Here is a 21293-nt window from a genome sequence, read left to right as displayed (position 1 = left end):
TTGAGAATTGTGTTTGAATTTATGTTGATTTGAGTTTTGAGTTTTGAGTCATGGATTATGTTTGGGTTTCGTTTTTGCTTGCTATTGAATTGAGTTTAATTAATAAATGATTTGTTTTTCTTAATTGGTATCTTGTTCAATTTAAAACACATTATTGCGTTTTGCCAAAAGTGGCTTTAGTCAAATGTTCAGAACATCATTTTGCAATTAATTTTGAGTTCCCCACATTTTTTTATGCCTATATATTTAATATTTGGAATTATGACCTACACGTGAGGTGTTTTTTTTTTATATTAAATAAACTAGTTTCCTTCCACAAAAACAACAAACAATCTTTCTTTTAAAAAATACAATTTTATTTTTAAATTGCATATAGCCAAGTCTCTCAAAAATTAAAAAAAAATCATATTTTCATAAATAATAATAAAACAAATACAAGGCATGATTTAACATCTTTAAATACAAAAATTCAAACATTAGATGTATTCCTAATATTAAAAGAAAAATGTAAAAAATATGTTTTGACACTATAATAGTTAGGTTTTAACTTGATAAGATAAATATTTTTTTACCGAGAAGAACTTTTCTTAAATCTTAGATAGACCAATGATTAGAAAACACAACAATACCTTAATTTTTATCAGAAAAACAAACAATGCATATTACCATGGGTAAGGTGTACTATTACCAACGGACATATCAAATTTTTTTATTTACATTTAAAATCAACATGCACTTTTTTTTTCTTTGAAAAAAAAAACATGGCTCCATCTCATCTTATAACCATTGTAATCAAACTAGTTTTATTTAAAATAATTGTTGTGCTAATGTGTATGTAAACTACGAGTATATACCACCACCAATCAAATTTGTAACTTCCTATAAAGTGGCATTCTCTAAAATAATTGTTGTGCTAAATAGTTTTAATTTTCCCTATTCTTTACTTATATATATATATATATATATATATATATATATATATATATATATATTAAATTGATGTATTTGTTTTTAAAGAAGCAACTTGTTTGACAAGTTGCACCATCAAAGGAACAATTCCACAGTATCACAAGTTAAAATATTAAATTAGCTATTTGATTTGTGTTCCATCATGGACTAGATATTGTTTTTTCAATAAAAAAAATTAAATACACAAGATTTTTCAACGTGTTTCTTTACATAAAAAAATATAAATGTAAATTGAAAAGCTTATATACACATTTAGTTAAATAAATCGAGAATCATCTATGTAAATAAATGAAAAATATTTTTAATGGTAACTAAAGATGAAATTGGAAAAATCAAGAGACATGTGTAGATTTAGATAGTTGATCTCGCAACACGGGCTATTTACCCGATTGTGTTTAATAATTTTTTATTTAAATTTTTTATTAAATTAAATGACAATAGAAATAGACACACACTTAAAATTATTTGAAATAAAATAAAAAGAAAAAAATATGCAAAGGTGCACATATTAGAAATATTATCCAAAAATAAATATTTTTTATTTTTAAAAACAAAGTTCATCTATATAAAACATAAAAAGACAACATAGATTATTTAAAAAATTAAATACATACAAAATAATAATAAAATAACCAGTAATTGAAAAAAGACAAAATAAAAAAAATCACAGAGAAGGGTGTAAATTGAAATATAAATAAAAAATAAAAAATAAATATAAAAAGGTATCAATTAAAAAAATAATGAAATTAGAAGGAAAACAAGAAGAAGAAGAAAAAGATTAGTTGCTACTAGGTCTGGCCAACGCGTGGCCCTTATTTTTTGAAAAATATTAATGGTTGTCTGCCCCAAGTTTTTTTGAAAAAAAACATCAGACAACATGTTATCTATATTTGTCCAGATTACAACCATTGTGGAGGCTGAAAAATTAAGACTTATGATTTTTTGATCTAGAAACCTAGTTTTCAACCATTTGTTTTTTTTTACCCAATACACCCTTGATATCATTCTAAACCCATTAATGACCTTTTAAAAAAAAATGTACAAAAACTCAAAATCATCTCAAACACCAAAAATCTTCCCGAAATGAAACTCCCCTCAACGAATGGAACTCATTGACTCCAAGATTGATCATTTTGGTGGCCATAATCGATGCAAACAAAGATTTTATTTTTCTATAACTCTTTCTCTTTTCTCAAACCAAGGACTTAAAAATAATGAAAATGAATTTCTGGACTAAAATTGACTTTGTTCTTAAATTTATAAAACTAAAATGACCTAATATTTATAATTCAAAAAGTTTAGGGACTATAATGAATATGTTGCCCTATCTTTAATTTAATCTCATCCTTCCCTTACAATTTAATCTTTAATTTGGCCCTATAAGAGCAAAAAAAAGAATTTAGATATTATCACTGTAAAAAGAAAAGAGGGCATGGAAAACAATATTTTCCCATATCTTCTAGTTTTTGTATAAAAAAATAATAATAATTAAATTATGACTGTGGATATGTGCACTCTGATACAGCATGCATATGCAAATTATTGTAAACCAAAGTATGCCCTATGAGCACCCGAGGCTGTTATCATATCAGAAGTTGATGGATAGAATTGTTGACTTATGATACGAATATCAGGCGGGCATTAAAAAGTAGATGCTGGCATACGTGTTCATGGGACCCCAACATGATGTGCTCCACTACAACATGTCATTAGCCGGAAAGCTAACTAAATTAACGCCACAACCTTCCATTATACTGTAAATTAAACAAATCTCTTGAGAAGGATAACATAAAGAAATGAAAACGCTCTTTTGTTTTTGTGTCAAGTCATTTCCGATAATAAACGAGCTCGGCCTCCAACGGATTTGACCTACTGAGTTATCACTTAGTCACTATATATATTTTTTTAAGACTGATTGATTAGTGTAATATCCTATAAAAAGACAATGAAATAATTAATATCTGGAGAAGCTTTCAACATCCTTGCTTTAATGGTTTTCTTTTGTTCAAAAACACCTTTCAAACTAAATTCTCCCCCCCTACCCACTTATTTTTTCAATAAATTTCTCTTTCTCAAAAAATAAAAAAGTAGAACAAATTGGTGAAAAACATGAACTCAATCAAAGGACGGCTAGGTTAGAGGGGATTTAAAATCAAATATAGAGATTAAACACATAATTATAAAAAATACAATCATGAATGAATCTTTGTGAAGCTATAATTGATACTATAAATGTTATGATTAATTCAGGTGGACCCGTGAGATTATAGTAGTATTTTTGGTAGTCCTTGGAATAGAGTTAAAATCTTACAAAATAAAAGCCTTGGATTATTAATAATTAATTAATTTGATTTGATTTTCTGTGCCATACGTACATATTAGAGAAAAGAACATTCCTAGTTGCATGTGCACCACGTTGGCTGATGTGAAATAGAGGAACCATCCCCATCTGGGTTAGCTAAGGCTGAGCTTATATTGTCTCCTTATGATCCCTGTTTAAGCTCTCTAAAGAGAAAGTGAAAGAGAGAACAAACTAAAAGCTCCTTTGCCAAAGGAATGCCACATGACTCAATGCTGACGGTTATATTGGCCAAGGGAATAAAGCTGGTCTCAATTTCGGCTTCAGGATAAGAAAAGAAAAAACAAACAAAAGAAAAGGTCTCCCCTTTACATCCTGCTGCGTGCTCTTCATTATCTCGAGCATATTTTATAGATGCTTTTCTTTAATTCATACTATATGTTCATATGCTATACATAAATTAATGTAGGGGGGGATGCAAACTTGTGAAATTAATCTTTCTATATCGAAAGGTCGGTGATGGATTCCACGTCCAAAAGTAGGGACATGCCTTTCTTTGCAACCAATAAGGGAAAGATCGTTGATAATATTGTTATAAGTGCCATTCTTGCTATTAATTTGACAATATATATACATATAAATTATATGTCCTAGAGAGACATAGAAAAACAATGACGACAAAGTAAACAAATTTTCTAAATGCCTGGCATAATTACAATCAAAGAAATGATATCCTTTGTTGTTCCGGGGAAAGTAAGCTGATCGAGAGAACTGCAGGAGGGTGTAATTCGTTGTGAAGTGTGCTGCTGACAATTGTCAATATTAATTTTGAGGTTCTTAAATTTGAGCACAACGGGATCTTTGATTTCTGATTGTGGTGGTCGTGGGGTCTTTCTTTCTTTGAGGTTCACGCCCAACAAAGAACCGAAGACCCCAATGTTTCTGATCACCAAAAATGTAAAATATTTACAACTCCTCCATCGCTCGCTTAATATGCTCTTCTGATAAAAACTTGGAACGTCAGCAAATACACAAACATCCAGTACGCCAAGCTTTCTGTGTTTGTATCCTGTTTCACATTAATCGCCATTTAAGGAGAATTAGATTATATTCTCTGATCACCAAGCAACTAACAGATAAACACACAATCACATATATATATATATATATATATATATATATATATATATATATATATATATATAACCTCAAATTTCTCTCTAAAAGGTTTGCGATGGTATACACAAGTTGTCCATTACATAATACGTGGCATACACTTTCTGTCCAAAGATCCCGCGGGCTATACATTATCTTTTCTTAATTATATATTCTTGTGCATAATTTCTGTACATTTAGCCTATAATAAAATGGAAGATTAAGAAATATTTAATTGAATTGAAAGCTAGGTTTTTACCTTTGTGGCCGAGGAAGTAAGGGAAATGGAAGCCGATGGCGTCGACGGACTTGAAAGGGCAGAGAGCCCCACATTGTAGGCCATGCTACAATCAGGTTGAAAGAGGCCATAATTTCTCTCAGATGTTGGCCCAGGCTTCAAATCCTCGTTGAACAAAGCAAACAAATATACTTCCAGCCTCATGTTAGGCCGCAAAGGTGTACCTTCACTATTCAATTGCCTCCTCAAAATATTTTTATTATAAGCAGCTGCATTCTCTATGGTGGCACCAACCTCATCGGAATCTCCTTTTGATGGCCAACCAGTCTCCGAGACCCTAACTTCAATTCCATTAAAACCCATTCTGGCAATAGCAAAAATAACAGCATCTACTTGAGCATACAGCATATTGTCGTAGTGTAACTTGGTGTAAGGGTCAACCATGCCTGAATTAGGTTTAAAAAGCACATAATCCAAGGGTATGTCATCAGGTTTATCCTTGTAAGCAAAATATGGATATGCATTGATCCAAAATGGTGATTTTGTGTTTGACAAGAAGTGTAAAAATTGCGACATAACTCCTGAGACCTCAGTTTTGAAAGTGCCCGCTGAAGGAGGGAATGATTCCGCGAGCACCGCTAAAGAATTGGGTGTTGAGACTTGAATGTATCTATCTAGGCCTAATTGAGCAAGTGCGCTATGAATGTTGACTACAGCTGGAACAAGATAGGCTAGTAATGTTGTGTCATCATCAGTGAAGACCTCATTTCCTACAGCGATTCCTGTGATTCTCGTGGCCGGAAAATATGGCTTGATGTGGGTACTAACCCACTGAAGAGCTTGTTGAGGGTCCATGAGAACAGCTAGCATTTGGTTTTCTATAGTCACAATCAGCTCAACATTGGAGTTGGAAAATGCTGTCAATATTTGAGGATTGGTGTCGTAGATTCTTGCCTTTGTGAGCTTAAGAGAGATCAAGAGATCAAGAACGTTCTCTGGCTGTGGCAAATTGTTGCCAACTTGGCCATAGTTGATACCAAGGGAATTGATTCCTCGTAGAAAACCGTAATTATCTGTTTAACCATACATAGAGGCAATAGCATTAGAGGAAACCCAAAAAAACGTTTAAATGAAAAACAGCAAGATATGTTGAAGCTTCGAAAAAGGAAATGACTGAGGAAATAGATATGCATCATATATAAACTAGGTAAGATAGAAAAATTGAAAGGTACCTGAAAAGGTTAGGAAAAGTATAGGAAAAATATGAATCATGGCAATTCTGCTTAATAACAATGCCATGGAATTGAGAGACAGACAATGAGAGAGACAGAGGAGGAGAATCTTTGGAGTTCTAAACAGAAATTGGAAGAGAATAGATATAGAGAGAAGGACAAGGTAAAGGGTAACTGTGATAATTCTTTTCTTTGCTTGTTTGAATATTTTTGGAGTCAAGAGGTTTAAGCATTCCTTCCCATGGGGTCTTGGCTCTTAACCTCTGAACCCGGTTTTAAATGGGCTACAGGTGTGGTTTTTCTCATTTTCTTCAGACAATGCTTTTCCTTTGGTCTGGCGTGTCTCTTTCCAATCATGTCCAACCCCCAGTTCTCTATTGCCAAAATGCCCTCCAGCCACTTTCTTCGGACAAAAGCAAAGGGAAATCTTATTGCTCAAGTATAGAGGCATGCAATTGGAGGATACAAAAATTTGGGGTGGGTAAAACTTAATTATTATAAACAACAACAACAGTGATAAAATATTCTACTTTCGTTTTTGTTATCCACATGGAATGATTTTTTTTTATTTTAAAAATATTTTTGAAAAAAATTAATTTTTTTTTAATTTAAATTATTTTTTTATGTTTTCAAATATAATATCAAAAATAATTTTTTAAAAATAAAAAAAAATATAATTTTAATACATTTTCTAGAAAAACAATACTCTAAAAAATAATTATTACACCACAAACAAACACCCTTTAAATCATAAAAGTTTATGGTGGCTCCATGTGATCACTTAGTGGAAAGATAATTTATATATATATATATATATATATATATATAATTCCTAAATTTATCCCTTTATTTATATCAATTATTCATTTTTATATTTCTATTTTTAATTTGGCAATTTAACTCTTACTTTCTTCATTTTATATATAAAAGAATTCTCACGTACTTTGACTTTGTTCAACTAATCCTTTTGTTCTCTGAATTTCTTCAATTGACCTAATAATAGTTAACTTCTACCAAATCTAAATATAAATTATATATGCTATTTTGTACCATTATTAAATGCATTCTATTATGGAATAACTTTTTATAATTATGTAGATTTTTTCTAATGAAAGAAGTTGTTTTAGAAAATATTAAAACTAATTTTTGATAAAAAGTGGAAGAAATAAAAATATATCTTATGAATGAAAAGCATTTAATAATGTCATATTTACATACATATTAATATTGAGATTTGACAAAGTTAGCTATTGAGTTAATTGGATGGATTTAGAGTACAAGAATTAATTGAATTAATTTAAAGACCATGAGAGTTAATTGATCAAATTAAAAATACAAGGATATAAATAAATAATTGACACAAATGTAGAGATATATTTAAAGATTTTGCCTTTCTTTTTAGATGTTGTCCCAAATATCTAATTATTTTATTCTTAAAACTCAATTATATAGAGCAAAAGAAATATATTGATATCAAATAACAAAACCAATGTTTTAAAACCCGGACCGGCCCGGCGGGTCGACCCGGGCCTGGGACCGGTCCGGGTTGAGGCAAAAACCCGCTCGGGAATTGACCCGGGGAAACCCGGTCGACCCGGGACCCAGTCCACCCGGCCAAACCCGGGTGAGACCCGGTCAATTTTTTTTTTAATTTTTGCTGTCATTAAACGACATCGTTTTTTGCCATCTAAAATCCCAAAACGCTGAAAACTCAAGACAGAAGAAGAATAAAGCAATTAACCTAATTATGTTACTCTTTGTCTTTGAAAATTGAAACTCAGCCGAGGAGCAGCGGACGTCTGATCATTGATCTCTGTAAAAAAGGTTTGAATCTCTTTCTTTCACTCTCTGTTTTCTTTATTCTTGGCTGTTTTCTCATTTCTAGCTTCAATTTCAGCCCAGCACAAGGAGATCGAAATTCAAAAGACATCTCTAAAACATCTCCCCCAAAGAAACCATCTTTTGTTTGCAGAAATGGTGTATTGTTGGGAAAAACATCATGCACACCTGCCACATTGAACTGTGGAGTTCCATAGTGAGGAACTTGATTGGCTTCTTCATTGCTAATCATCGAATATGCATCAAAGGGATCTTCAACTTTGGAATCTTTTCCTGTTAATTCTTGAACAATTGCCCTAAACTCAGAGGCATTGGTTGCTTTAACCATCGTTGGGCTTGAAATGTATGTTATCTCGACTGGTTCTTTCTTGTGCTTGGTGGGTTTTTTGCCCCTTCTAGGTTCTTGACGGCCAGAATATTGCTCACTAAGCTGGCTCATTTTCTTCGATATTTGGTGGAAATATGAAGACGAGGAAGAGGGAGAGAGCAGCTGGTTTTGGTTTTGTTGTGTGTTGATCCTTTGCCTCTAGGGTTTGTTTTGTGTGTGTTTTTTTTAGGGTCGACCCGGGTCAACCCATCTAACCCGTGACCCGATCACTTGACCGGGTCGATGACCGGGTCGGGTTTCAAAACTTTGATCAAAACCAATTTTACCGTGCTTTAAAATAACTCAATAAACTAAACCATTAAAAAAAAATTGTTTTTAACTTTCTAGTTCATTGCTTTTCTCAAATGGGAATATATATGTGTTTTATATTGTAAGCAATAATATGAAATATCTAATCCCCTATTATTACAATCAATTAAGGAAATCCTACAGATAAAATCAGTAAACTCAATAGATTTATTTAAATTATTTATAAAATGATCTTTCATAATTCTTTTTTTTTTCAAGTTCTATAATTAATAATATATGCTATATTATAAATCAAGAAACTCCAAACCTTAATTTCTTTAGGGGATCGGGTTGTTCAACGTTTCATTGCGCCATTAATAAAATATATCTAATAGATAATATATGAATTTCAAATCCTAAAAATAGAAAAAATTGAATGTTATGATTCGAAAGAGAACAATCAAGCAGAAACAAAAGCGACTTATGCGGAAAATCCAAATTTTAATTGATTCCTAGAATTTGAAATTTTATAATTTTTACATTTTTTTCGATCGGTCTTTAGAATAATACTAGCAATTCATCACAAACTTATATTTTTTTCAAAAAATAATATATAGATTTTTTCAACATGTTTTTTTATACTAAATATAAAAAAACAATTGAAGAATTAAATTAAAAATAAAAATATTTAATTTTAAAAATTATATAAAAAATCTTAGTTAAACTGCTAAATTCATAATTTGAGAGTCATGTACTTTATTGGATTTAACAATATTTTATTTTTAAAATTATTTTTTATTTAATTATATGTCAATTAGGTGCATGAAAATTCTTTATATATATATATATATCAAACAACATTTTTTTTTTTAAAAAAAAAAGGGTTGTGTGTGGGACTTAAAAATAAATCCTTGAATTTTTTAAAAGTTTGATAACAAAAAGAGTTTTTTTTTTTAAAGTAAAGTAAAAAAAGACCTTTAAAATAAACAAATTATCCAATGAAGTGTTTTTTTTCTTAATTTTAAAGGATTAAAAACACATTAAATAAATAAATAAATAACAAGTTAGTTGTGTTGGCCTACCCACACGCACGACCTATAAAAAGGCCTAGCTTGTGTACCAAGCTCATGAGATAGGCATGGCTTGTGAGCTAAGCTTTTTATTTTGTTCACTATATGGGTTGGACAACGCATCACCCGCCCCTTTCTTGTTAAATATTAAAAGGCGGGTGACGTGTCCACCTTTTAATTTGAAAAAACAAACTATAGAAAACGCGTCACTTGTTGACCTAGTTTTCGTCAACCAATGGTTACTGAAAAATCTAGCCCTATATAGTTTTTTCCCTAAAACTCAATTTTAAAATTGTTTTTGATTTGAAACATTTTAAAAACATCCTAGATACCATGATAAATCAATGCATGGCCTTTGAAAACCTAAAAAACCAAAGAAAAATCTGGAAAAAAAAAATCTTCTCAAGCTCATATATTTGTTTTAGGGAATTTGAAGGTGGAAAAATACCTAAGTGGAATTCATCACCGAATGGAACCTGGTTACACCAGATCGACCATTTTGGTAGCCAAATTCAATATCAACAACAATTTTCTCTCTCTATCTTCGAAATTTAATGACTTTCTCTCTCCTTTATGAAACTATGGACTGAAAACTAAGAAAAATAAAGTTTTGGAATAAAATTAACTTTATTTAAAATTTTAGAAATCAAAGGGACCTAATATTTATAATTCATAAAGTAAGTGGACTCTAATGAATATTTCACTAAAAGTTTGAAAAAGCCAAGCATTTCCTCAGCGTTTTTCACTTTGATCTCATGTCTTTTAATCTTACATTTCCTAACAAATCAACTTAATTCAGCCTTCAATATGACCTTATAAAGGTAAAAGATGTTTTGGGATAAAAAAAAATTGCACCTTAAAAGTCCATAGTGCAATAAGTTTAAGTCTATAGTGTTATGGGGAATACTATTTTCCCCATGCCTTTTAATGTTTTGTTAATATTCTCTGAGATTGCATATTTTCAAGTTACTCATTATCTCGTGTTTATGGATAAAATGTCTCTTAACATAGGAAGGAGTATTCATTTGCTATGTTTGATGCGATGTAAAGAGTGGATAAGGTTCTTTAATCTCTAAAATTTTAGAGCCTTGAATTATAGAGAAAGAAACAAGGGTTCTTAAGCCTAGGGCTATAAATCCTAACTATAGAGAAAACTCTAACTTAGATAGTTTTTTAGAAGTCTTTATTTCATAAATTCTCCTTCTTTCAATATTTTAGCTTGACAGTGTTAATCGACAACCTCCTTAAATTAGGCATTAGTTTTCAACATTTTATGCCTCACATCACCTAGCATAACTTGAGCATCTATAGCCATCTTCTTGGAAGTAATTCTTTATCCAACACTCTTTTGAACTAGCACAAGACATATCATCTAGGACATCACAAATACACAATCTCGAATGGTGATTTATTGATGTAACCATATTATTCGATAGTTTCACCCACATCTACCTAATGTTTTGTCCATGTTTTATATATAAAATGTCTTGATATTCTTTGTTTTATGTTTTGAAGGTACTTTTGGATGAAAGAAGCAAAAAGGAGTAAATTGGAGGTAATTGACAGATTTGACGTTCAATCAATGTTTTGTGTAGAGCGTGAGTTCTAGAGTTTGAAATGAAGTGATTCCAGTGGCACTAAAAGCTAATATCCATACCTTTCTGGAAATGTAATGCAAGAAAAATAAAAAGAGAAAGATCATGGAAATCACATCCTGCAAAGTCAAATCTCGCATTCTGCCAGTGTTGACCTTTGGCCATTCAAATTTTAATATCTGGAGCTACAGAAGTCCAATTGATGCAAACTCAATTTTCTTGGATTCCTAATGCAAAGACCTATCCACGCTCCAAATTGCAGCAAAAAAAGATGTCATATGAGGGATATATGATTTTTCAAAGATGACAACTGAATTCTGCCAGCAAACAGGTTTCGTGAAGAAACGAGTCCAAATTACATTCCGAAGCATCTTAACCGACATCCAAGTTTTTATATCAGCAATTTAGCTCCTCTAAGTCAGAGCTTAAAGATTTCATGCAAGGCTATTTCTTCTTTTTAGGGAAAATAGTTATTGAAGTACTTGAATGTAAACTGTCAACTTAAGGAAGGACTATTTTGTAAAATAGAGACTAGGGTTTCTTAGCATATAAAAAGAAAGAGAGAAGAGGCAGCAACCAGCAGAAAAGAGGGAGAGCAGAAGGAGGCAGCAGCCAGTAGAGAATAAACACAAATTCTCTCCTCTACAAACCCAAAAATCATGCTCTTTTCATTCTTTAGAAGTAGTTGTTCAATAGTTATGCAAGGCTAAGCTCTTTTCTTGGTTGCAAGGACACAACAAACCTTCGGATTTCAAGAACCGTGAGATTTATTCTTCCTTTTATTTTCAGTTTATGTTTTGAATGAGTATGATTGTTTTCCTATGCATATTTCCTATGATTGTTGTTGATAATTGCTAGAGCGGACTCTAAGTTATTGTTGTGAACAATCTATTGCTAAGTTTAATATCAAAACCGGAGTTGTGATATATGAACTTGTGAAGCAACTAAGCTTGATAATTGTGGCGGAACTACGTTATTGAACTTAGGGAGAACATTTGAACAAAGTGACACAAGCTGCGGACAGCTTGTATGTTAATCTTGATGAAATTATCTAGTTCTTAAAGCTACCATTAAATTGAATCATTAGTGCGGACACTTTGATTGTTTGTTGGTTAGGATTAGTTATACGGCGGATCTGTTAATTAATCAACGTTAAGAAAAGATAAAATTTCAGAACATAAACTGCAATTTTCGTTTCAAGGATCGGTTCTAATTTCCGTTGGTGGATGTGTGCTTGCGACCAAGGTTTGTTTTCTTGATAAGTTTCGGTTTTAATTGATTTTGTTTGCTAGTTTAATTGCTGCCATAGTTTAGATAATCACAAACCAAATCCCCACAATTACATAACGTACAACATAAAAATTTGACTTGAAACTTCCTTGTGGGATCGACCCCTTGCTTGCTCTATACTATCTTGTGTGTTGTGTTTGAAGCTAGGGTAATTAATTTGTGCGACCGCGACATCGCAATATTTATCAATATTCTTTGCTTAGTACTATTGTATACAAATTCTACTTGTGCAAGTGCACAATCCCACTATTTTGGCTTGTCAATACAAATGTTTTGAATCAAGTTTCCAGGTGTTTGATTCAACAAATCTATTTACCCATCTGTTTATAGATGTGTTGTACTAGTAAACTGTAATGATGAATCCTACATCCTCCATCACTTTCATACAAAATGACTAAGAAACTTCTTGTCTTGATCATAAGTGATGGTCTTTGACACTCTATGCAAATGAACTGATGCAACCATATTATTCGATAGTTTCACCCACATTTAACTAATGTTTTGCCTATGTTATATCTATAAAATACTTTGAAATTCTTAGTTTTATGTTTTGAAGGCACTTTTGGATGAAAGATGCAAAAAGGAGTAAATTGGAGGTAATTGGCAGATTTGACTTTCAGTCGATGTTTTGTGTAGAGCGTGAGTTCTAGAGATCAAAATGAAGTGATTCCAGTGGCACTAAAACGCTAACATCCATACCTTTCTGGAAATATAATGCAAGAAAAATAAAAGGAGAAAGATCATGGAAATCACATCTTGCAAAGTCAAATCTCGCATTCTGCTAATGTTGACCTTTGGCCATTCAAAATTTAATATCTTGAGCTACAGAAGTCCAATTGATGCAAACTCCATTTTTTTGGATTTCTAACTAACAGTACCATAAATGCTCAAAATTGCAGCCAAATACGATGTCATATGAGGGAGATATGATTTTCCAAAGATGACAGCTGAATTCTGCCAGCAAACAGGTTTCGTGAAGGAACATGTTCAAATTACGTTTTGAAGCATCTAAACCGGCGTCCAAGTTTTTATTTCAGCAATTTAGCTCCTCTAAGTCAAAGCTTGAAAGGCAAGGCTATTTCTCCTTTTTAGGAAAATAGTTATTGAAGTACTTAAATGTAAACTGTCAACTTAAGGGAGGACTATTTTGTAAAATAGGGACTAGGGTTTCTTAGCATATAAAAAGAAAGAGAGAAGGGAAAGAGGGCAGAAAGGAGGCAGCAGCCAGAAGTGAAGAAACACAAACTCTCCTCTCTACAAACCAGAAATAATGCTTTCTTCTATCTTTAAGAGTAGTTGTTTCATAGATATGCAAGGCTAAGCTCGTTTTCTTGGTTGCAAGGACACAACAAACCTTCGGATTTCAAAAACTGTGAGATTTATTCTTCCTTTTATTTTCAGTTTATATTATGAATAAGTATGATTGTTTTCCTATGCATATTTTCTATGATTGTTGTTGATAATTGCTAGAGCGGACTCTAAGTTATTATTGTGAACAATCTATTGCTAAGTTTGATATCAAAACCGGAGTTGTGATATATGAACTTGTAAAGCAACTAAGCTTGATAATTGTGGCGGAACTACATTATTAAACTTAGGGAGAACACTCAAACAAAGGAAACACAAGCTGCGGACAGCTTGGTTGTAAAGAGATCAATCAATTTATCTAGTTCTTAAAGCTCCCATTAAATTGAATCATTAGTGCGGACACTTTGATTGTTTGTTGGTTAGGATTAGTTATACGGTGGATCCGTTAATTAATCAACGTTAAGAAAAGATAAAATTTCAGAACATAAACTGCAATTTTTGTTTCAAGGATCGGTTCTAATTTCCGTTGGTGGATGTGTGCTTGCAACCAAGGTTTGTTTTCTTGTTTAATTTTGGTTTCAATTGATTTTGTTTGCTAGTTAAATTTCTTCCATAGTTTAGATCATCACAAATCAAAACCCCCAATTGCATAACGTATAACATAAAAATCTGAACTAAATCTTCCTCGTGGGATCGACCCCTTGCTTGCTCTATACTATCTTGTGTGTTGTGTTTTAAGCTAGGGTAATTAATTTGTGTGACCACGACATCGCAACAAATTTTGGCACCATTGTCGGGGAGGTAATTTTAGTTGATTCTTGTGCTTGTACTGTTATTTTTATTTGCTGTGATTAAAAAAAAACAGAGAAACAAAATTTTTGCTTGTGGCGGTACTGTTCACTTACGGCAGCGGTACTGTTCAAAACAGATTTTTTGGTGGAATTAGTTATCGGCCTTTTGTTTCCTGAAGGGAAACGATGTTTTGAACAGGACTACCACTAGCCCCACCCTATCGAGGCCAAATTCCGCTGTTTTCTAGTGTTTTTAGGCAGTTTTAGTTTTCTACCGTAGGATTTTCGTACAATTTGCATTGTTTTCGATCTCTTGTGTGGTTGGTTTCTTTTGAGTTTTCTTGATGATTTATGCCAGTAACCCGTTCTACTAATCAAAGTCAAGTGCAGTTGGATCTCGAAATAGAAAAAACTTTATGTAGGTTACGAAAGGAAGCTCGCCTCAACACCATGGCTATTGCACGACAACAAACACTCAAGGAGCTTGCTGCTCCTAACGTGGAAAATCAGCAACTGTGCATAAACATCGACAATAATGTAAACTTTGAGCTTAAATCTGGTTTTATAGATTTGCTACCAATATTTAATGGTCTTGCAAGAGAAGATCCTCATACTCATCTCAAGGAGTTCCATATGGTTTGCGTTGGCATGAAACCAAATGGAGTTGACGAAGAACAGGTTATGTTGAAAGCTTTCCCTTTCTCTTTAAAAGGGGCAGCAAAGGCATGGTTTTTCTCTATTCTTCCAGGTTCTATTGGAACGTGGAATGCCATGAAGAAGATTTTCCTTGAAAAGTATTTCCCAGCATCTCGAGTTGCTAGCATAAGTAAAAAAATATGTGGGATTCGACAATCTCATGGAGAGACACTTTCCGAGTATTGGGAAAGATTTGAGCAACTGTGCATTCAATGCCCTCATCATCAAATACCCGATCAGCTGCTCATTCAATATTTCTATGAAGGATTGATGCCTACTGATTGTAGTATCATTGATGCTGCAAGTGGAGGGGCATTGGTAGATAAGACACCCGAGGCTGCACGCCAATTGATCTCAAACATGGCAGCCAACTCAAAATAGTTTGGCACTCGTGGAGACTTCTCCAACAAACGAGTAAATGAGGTAAGTATTTCTAACCTTAAAAATAAAGTTAATGATCTTACTTCTCTTGTGCGTTCTTTGGCTTGTGGAAATGTGCAGCAGGTGAAAGTTTGTAGCATATGCTCCTTACAAGGACATGCTTTGGATATGTGCCCAATAATGCAAGAAGATTACATTGAACAGGTTCATGCAGTTGATGGAGCATTCAACGGACAGCCCCAGCGTAAATATGATCCCTTTTCCAACACGTACAATCATGGATGGAGAGATCATCCCAACTTACGCTATGGGAACCCACCTCAACAAGGCAATCAAGGCCGACAGTTCCACCCCCCCATGGATTTCAATCCCAACAGAATTATCAAGTAAGACAACCCCCTCCATTCACAAACTCCAATGTTATGGGGTCGTCATCTAGTGATGATCTTCGTGAGATGATGAAAACTTTGGCTTCTAACACTGTGACCTTGCAACAAAATGTCATGTCTTTTCAACAGGAAACAAGGTCAAGTATTCACAACTTGGAAAAGCAAATGGGGCAAGTAGCTTCAAGTGTAGGGAAATTAGAGGCACAAATGAATGGAAAATTACCCTCCCAAGCTTTGAATCCAAAAGAGAATGTTAGTGCAATAATGCTGCGAAGTGGGAAAGAACTTGAAAGACAAAGGTCAAAATAGATTGAGATGGAGGAAGAAGAAGAGATAGAAACCAAATTGAGTACAAAGAAGAAACATCCTTCTCCTTCCCAAACTGAAACAACGACCAACACTCCAAAGGTAATTCCTCACTCAATGAATTCCAATTTTAAAACAATTTCACCCTTTCCTGTGACTTCTTCTAGGTTAAAGAAAGAGGACAAAGAAAAAGAGATTTTAGAGGTTTTCAAGAAAGTAGAACTCAACATTCATTTGCTTGATGCTATCAAGCAAATTTCCAAGTATGCTAAATTCTTGAAGGAGTTGTGTACTACCAAGAGAGCTTTCAAACTAAAAGGTCATGAAATGGTAAGTATGAGTAAAGTTGTATCTGCTATTGTTCAAAAGAATATGCCTTTGAAGCAAAAAGACCTAGGTGCGTTTACTATCCCATGTGTGTATTGGTAATGCTAGTTTCAAAAGGGCCTTGTACGATTTAGGTGCATCCATTAGTGTTATGCCTAAACATGTTTATGATTCTCTTAGTCTTGAGCCTTTGAATAAAACTAGCATTGTAATACAACTTGCGGATCGTAGTTTTGTTTACCCACTTGGTGTGATAGAAGATGTCCTAGTCAAGATTGATAGTTTGGTCATTCCATGCGACTTTTATATTCTTGATATGGAACATGATTCTTGTGATTCATTAAACAATACTCCTATATTGTTTGGGAGACCATTCTTGAAAACTATCAATACAAAAATTGATTGTGGTAAGGATACTTTGTCTATGGAGGTAGGAGATGAAAAAATTGAATTTAATTTTCATGATGCAATGACATATCCTTATAGCAATGTTTATTCTATCATATGTTATGACCAAGTTGATAAGTGTGTGCAGCAAGTTTGTGATTTTGATAGTGAGGATGGATTAAGCGTAGCTTTGAGCTATGACTATGATTTTACCAAGATAGAAGAGATGGAGAGGCATATATGTGTTCCCCAAAACGTGCATGAATCAGCATTGGCTTTGCAAGCTTTGCAAACTGTTCCCTATGATGCAGGAGTCATTCACCCTATCATGGATAGTGAATGGGTGGCGCCTATCCTTTTGGTGCCTAAAAAGATTGGAATTATGTTGGAAGAAATACAAAATAATGCTTATGAGAATGCAAGAATTTACAAAGAAAAGACTAAGAGTCTCCATGACCGAATGATTACAAGAAAAGAGTTTAATGTTGGAGACAAAGTCCTTCTTTATCATTCGCGTTTGAAACTTTTTCCTGGAAAGTTGCGCTCTCGTTGGATTGGACCCTTTGTTGTTTCTAATGTTTTTCCTTATAGTGCAGTTGAAATTACAAGTTTAGAAACCAACAAAGTACTCAAGGTCAATGGGCATCGCTTGAAACCTTTCTATGAAGGTTGGACGACAGAACTCACCATTTCTGCGAAGTTAGTTGAACCAATCTATGAAGAATGAGCATGCAACATGTCGAGCCAATGACATAAAACAAAAGCGCTTACTGGGAGGCAACCCAGCACAAAAAAAAATAGATTTGCTTTCTTTTTCCCTTATCTTTTATTTTTCGCATTTTACTTTATTTTTGTCATTCTTCTATATTCCTTTTCTTTTATTTTAACATTAAGGACAATGTCGCGTTTTAAGTGTGGGGGTATTGGGAGAATGTTGGTTTTCTTATTTTGATTTTCTTTGTTGTTCTAAAAAAACAAATTTCTATGTTTGATCTTTTGAACTCCTATTGGTTTATGAGAATGTGAGTATTATATATGAGAATTAATTAAGATAGATAAAGATATAAATCGAATGAAGGAGTGTGCATGCAAGTTTTAAGGTTTAATTGGTTTAGAGATTGACTTTGAGAATATGCCATGTTGACTTTATAGTGTTATACCAATGCAAGCTTTTGATCCTTCAACATTATATTCTTTGATTATGCCTTCTTTCAATGATATGTATCTCTAGAACTTGCTTCATATCTTGTTGAGATTACATTCACATTACATATATACATGAAGATGATAAAGGCATTAGGAATTTTAACCACTTGAGCCAAAAAGCCAACCTAAAGCATATTATCCTTAGTTAGCCCCTTTTAAGCTTGTTTATCTTTTCTTTGCTTTATCCATGTATAAGCCTTAACTTTTTATATGTTTTCCTTTTCCCTTGGCCAAGGATTAGTAGAGCATATACGTATGATATCTCATGGAATTATGGTTGGAAATTATGTGAAAAGAAAGAAGAAGTGATGCTTGATGAAAAGATGGGCAAAGTTGCCAAAGGTAAAAAAAGAAAAAAAATAAAAAAAAAAGAAGAAAAAAGTGTTCCTTTATGTTCTTAAGATTTTATGTTGAAAAAGCTTGAAATCAAAAGAAGTTAAGCATTAGTGATTAAAGATGGAAAATTTATGTGCTTTGATGGAATATCTTGTTTGAAATATCATTTTTCAGAATGCTCTACTTTCTTTGGTTTGAACCTTTTCTTTTACTCTCTTTTACCTCACCTTAACCTTAGCCCCATTACAACAAGAAAATAAGACCTTTTGATTCATGCATTATTTGTAATATGTTAGTAATGGAGATGAGATTGAAGAGCAAGCTTATGGTATAACATATTCATTGATTGAATTTGAGAAATTTAAACACATAAGCCTTAAACACGTGAGTGTTGGAGTGTATATCAATGAGAGGACCTATCACTTTGGCATGATATAGATTTCATTTAAATCCCGATGATTAATTGAGTTTTGAAGTTTGCATGTAAATAAATTCATGAAAATTTATACTCTTTATCCTTCTTAATTGTGTTCTTGTTTATAATGCATATATTCTTGGATATTGATGGGAGATTAGAATATTAGTCATAGTGATTTAATTTAATTTAACTTCAATTTGATTTTACCTATTCTTCCTCGAGGACGAGCAATAGCTAAGTGTGGGGGTATTTGATGCAACCATATTATTCGATAGTTTCACCCACATTTAACTAATGTTTTGCCTATGTTATATCTATAAAATACCTTGAAATTCTTTGTTTTATGTTTTGAAGGCACTTTTGGATGAAAGATGCAAAAAGGAGTAAATTGGAGGTAATTGGCAGATTTGACTTTCAGTCGATGTTTTGTGCAGAGCGTGAGTTCTAGAGATCGAAATGAAGTGATTCCAGTGGCAATAAAATGCTAACATCCATACCTTTCTGGAAATGTAATGAAAGAAAAATAAAAGGAGAAAGATCATGGAAATCACATCCTGCAAAGCCAAATCTCGCATTCTGCCAATGTTGACCTTTGGCCATTCAAAATTTAATATCTTGAGCTACAGAAGTCCAATTGATGCAAACTCCATTTTTTTGGATTTCTAACTAACAGTACCATAAATGCTCAAAATTGCAGCCAAATACGATGTCATATGAGGGAGATATGATTTTCCAAAGATGACAGCTGAATTCTGTCAGCAAACAGGTTTCGTGAAGGAACATGTCCAAATTACGTTTCGAAGCATCTAAACCGGCGTCCAAGTTTTTATTTTAGCAATTTAGCTCCTCTAAGTCAAAGCTTGAAAGGCAAGGCTATTTCTCCTTTTTAGAAAAATAGTTATTGAAGTACTTAAATGTAAACTGTCAACTTAAGGGAGGACTATTTTGTAAAATAGGGACTAGGGTTTCTTAGCATATAAAAAGAAAGAGAGAAGGGAAAGAGGGCAGAAAAGAGGCAGCAGCCAGAAGTGAAGAAACGCAAACTCTCCTCTCTACAAACCAGAAATAATGCTTTCTTCTATCTTTAAGAGTAGTTGTTCCATAGATATGCAAGGCTAAGCTCGTTTTCTTGGTTGCAAGGACACAACAAACCTTCGGATTTCAAAAACCGTGAGATTTATTCTTCCTTTTATTTTCAGTCTATATTATGAATAAGTATGATTGTTTTCCTATGCATATTTTCTATGATTGTTGTTGATAATTGCTAGAGCGGACTCTAAGTTATTATTGTGAACAATCTATTGCTAAGTTTGATATCAAAATCGGAGTTGTGATATATGAACTTGTGAAGCAACTAAGCTTGATAATTGTGGCGGAACTACGTTATTAAACTTAGGAAGAACACTCAAACAAAGGAAACACAAGCTGCGGACAGCTTGGTTGTAAAGAGATCAATCAATTTATCTAGTTCTTAGGGCTGCCATTAAATTAAATCATTAATGCGGACATTGTGATTGTTTGTTGGTTAGGGTTAGTTATACGGCGGATCCTTTAATTAACCAACATTAAGAAAAGATAAAAATTCAGAATATAAATTGAAGTTTCATTTCAAGGATCGGTTCTAATTTCCGTTGGTGGATGTGTGTTTGCAACCAAGGTTTGTTTTCTTGATTAATTTTGGTTTCAATTGATTTTGTTTGCTAGTTAAATTTCTTCCATAGTTTAGATCATCACAAATCAAAACCCCCAATTGCATAACGTATAGCATAAAAATCTGAACTAAATCTTCCTCGTGGGATCGACCCCTTGCTTGCTCTATACTATCTTGTGTGTTGTGTTTTAAGCTAGGGTAATTAATTTGTGCGACCGCGAGATCGCAACATGAACCACCTCTTGAAGAAAAGCTAAGCAATTGTATAAGTACTATTCATATGTTGCATGATATAAAATGCATCATCTTTGAGACCTTATCAACTACAACAAATACATAATCCATTCCTTTTTGTGTATAAGGTAATCGAGTTACAAAGTTCATAAACAAGTACCTTAATCAAGTATAGGCAAAGACATATATAAACTTGTATTCTATGCTTACCCTTTAGTAGTTTGATAAATATAACATTTTTTTCACAAAATTACCAATATCTAGTTTCAAGTGAGGCCAACGATACCTCTTAAAGGCAACATTAATGATATTGTTTTTTTTTTCCTCAAATGACCAACTAAGCCTTCTCCATGCAAATCCTGAATCACCTTCTCTCATAATGAATAACGAGAAATGCAAAGCTGATTACCTAGATGCTAAATTATAGGAGAGAAGAGACTGTCACATCAAAGATAAATACTATGGTAAACAAAGTTGAACCATCTAAGGCTTGGAGGAAAGATTCGACCATTGAAACAAAAGGTAAAGCCAAGATTCCATCTAATTATAACAGTGATATT

At 32.9% G+C, this 21293-nt stretch overlaps 1 protein-coding gene across 1 annotated transcript; it reads right to left on the bottom strand.

The window, feature by feature from the left end:
- Positions 1-3848: 3848 nt before the first annotated feature.
- LOC18103246 (glucan endo-1,3-beta-glucosidase 11) lies at positions 3849-6174 on the bottom strand. Its single transcript, XM_052445182.1, has 3 exons — positions 5894-6174; positions 4683-5734; positions 3849-4337 (listed from the first exon to the last, which is right to left on the bottom strand). Exons 1-3 carry the CDS (start codon positions 5958-5960, stop codon positions 4257-4259), a joined length of 1200 nt encoding a protein of 399 aa, XP_052301142.1. The 5' UTR covers positions 5961-6174; the 3' UTR covers positions 3849-4256.
- Positions 6175-21293: the final 15119 nt, after the last annotated feature.

Source organism: Populus trichocarpa, chromosome 11 (assembly GCF_000002775.5).
Source record: "Populus trichocarpa isolate Nisqually-1 chromosome 11, P.trichocarpa_v4.1, whole genome shotgun sequence".
NCBI lineage: Eukaryota > Viridiplantae > Streptophyta > Magnoliopsida > Malpighiales > Salicaceae > Populus > Populus trichocarpa.
Note: the sequence above shows the minus strand (reverse complement) of the source record. Positions and strands in the feature narration are given on the sequence as shown.

What these genes read in the sequence shown, in the direction of transcription:
- LOC18103246 (XM_052445182.1), bottom strand. Translation starts at nt 5,960, where the DNA reads ATGGCATTGTTATTAAGCAGAATTGCCATGATTCATATTTTTCCTATA. An exon ending in ACTTTTCCTAACCTTTTCAG is followed by an intron (nt 5,735 to 5,893) that starts GTACCTTTCAAT and finishes ATGGTTAAACAG; the next exon opens with ATAATTACGGTTTTCTACGA. An exon ending in TTACTTCCTCGGCCACAAAG is followed by an intron (nt 4,338 to 4,682) that starts GTAAAAACCTAG and finishes AATGTGAAACAG; the next exon opens with GATACAAACACAGAAAGCTT.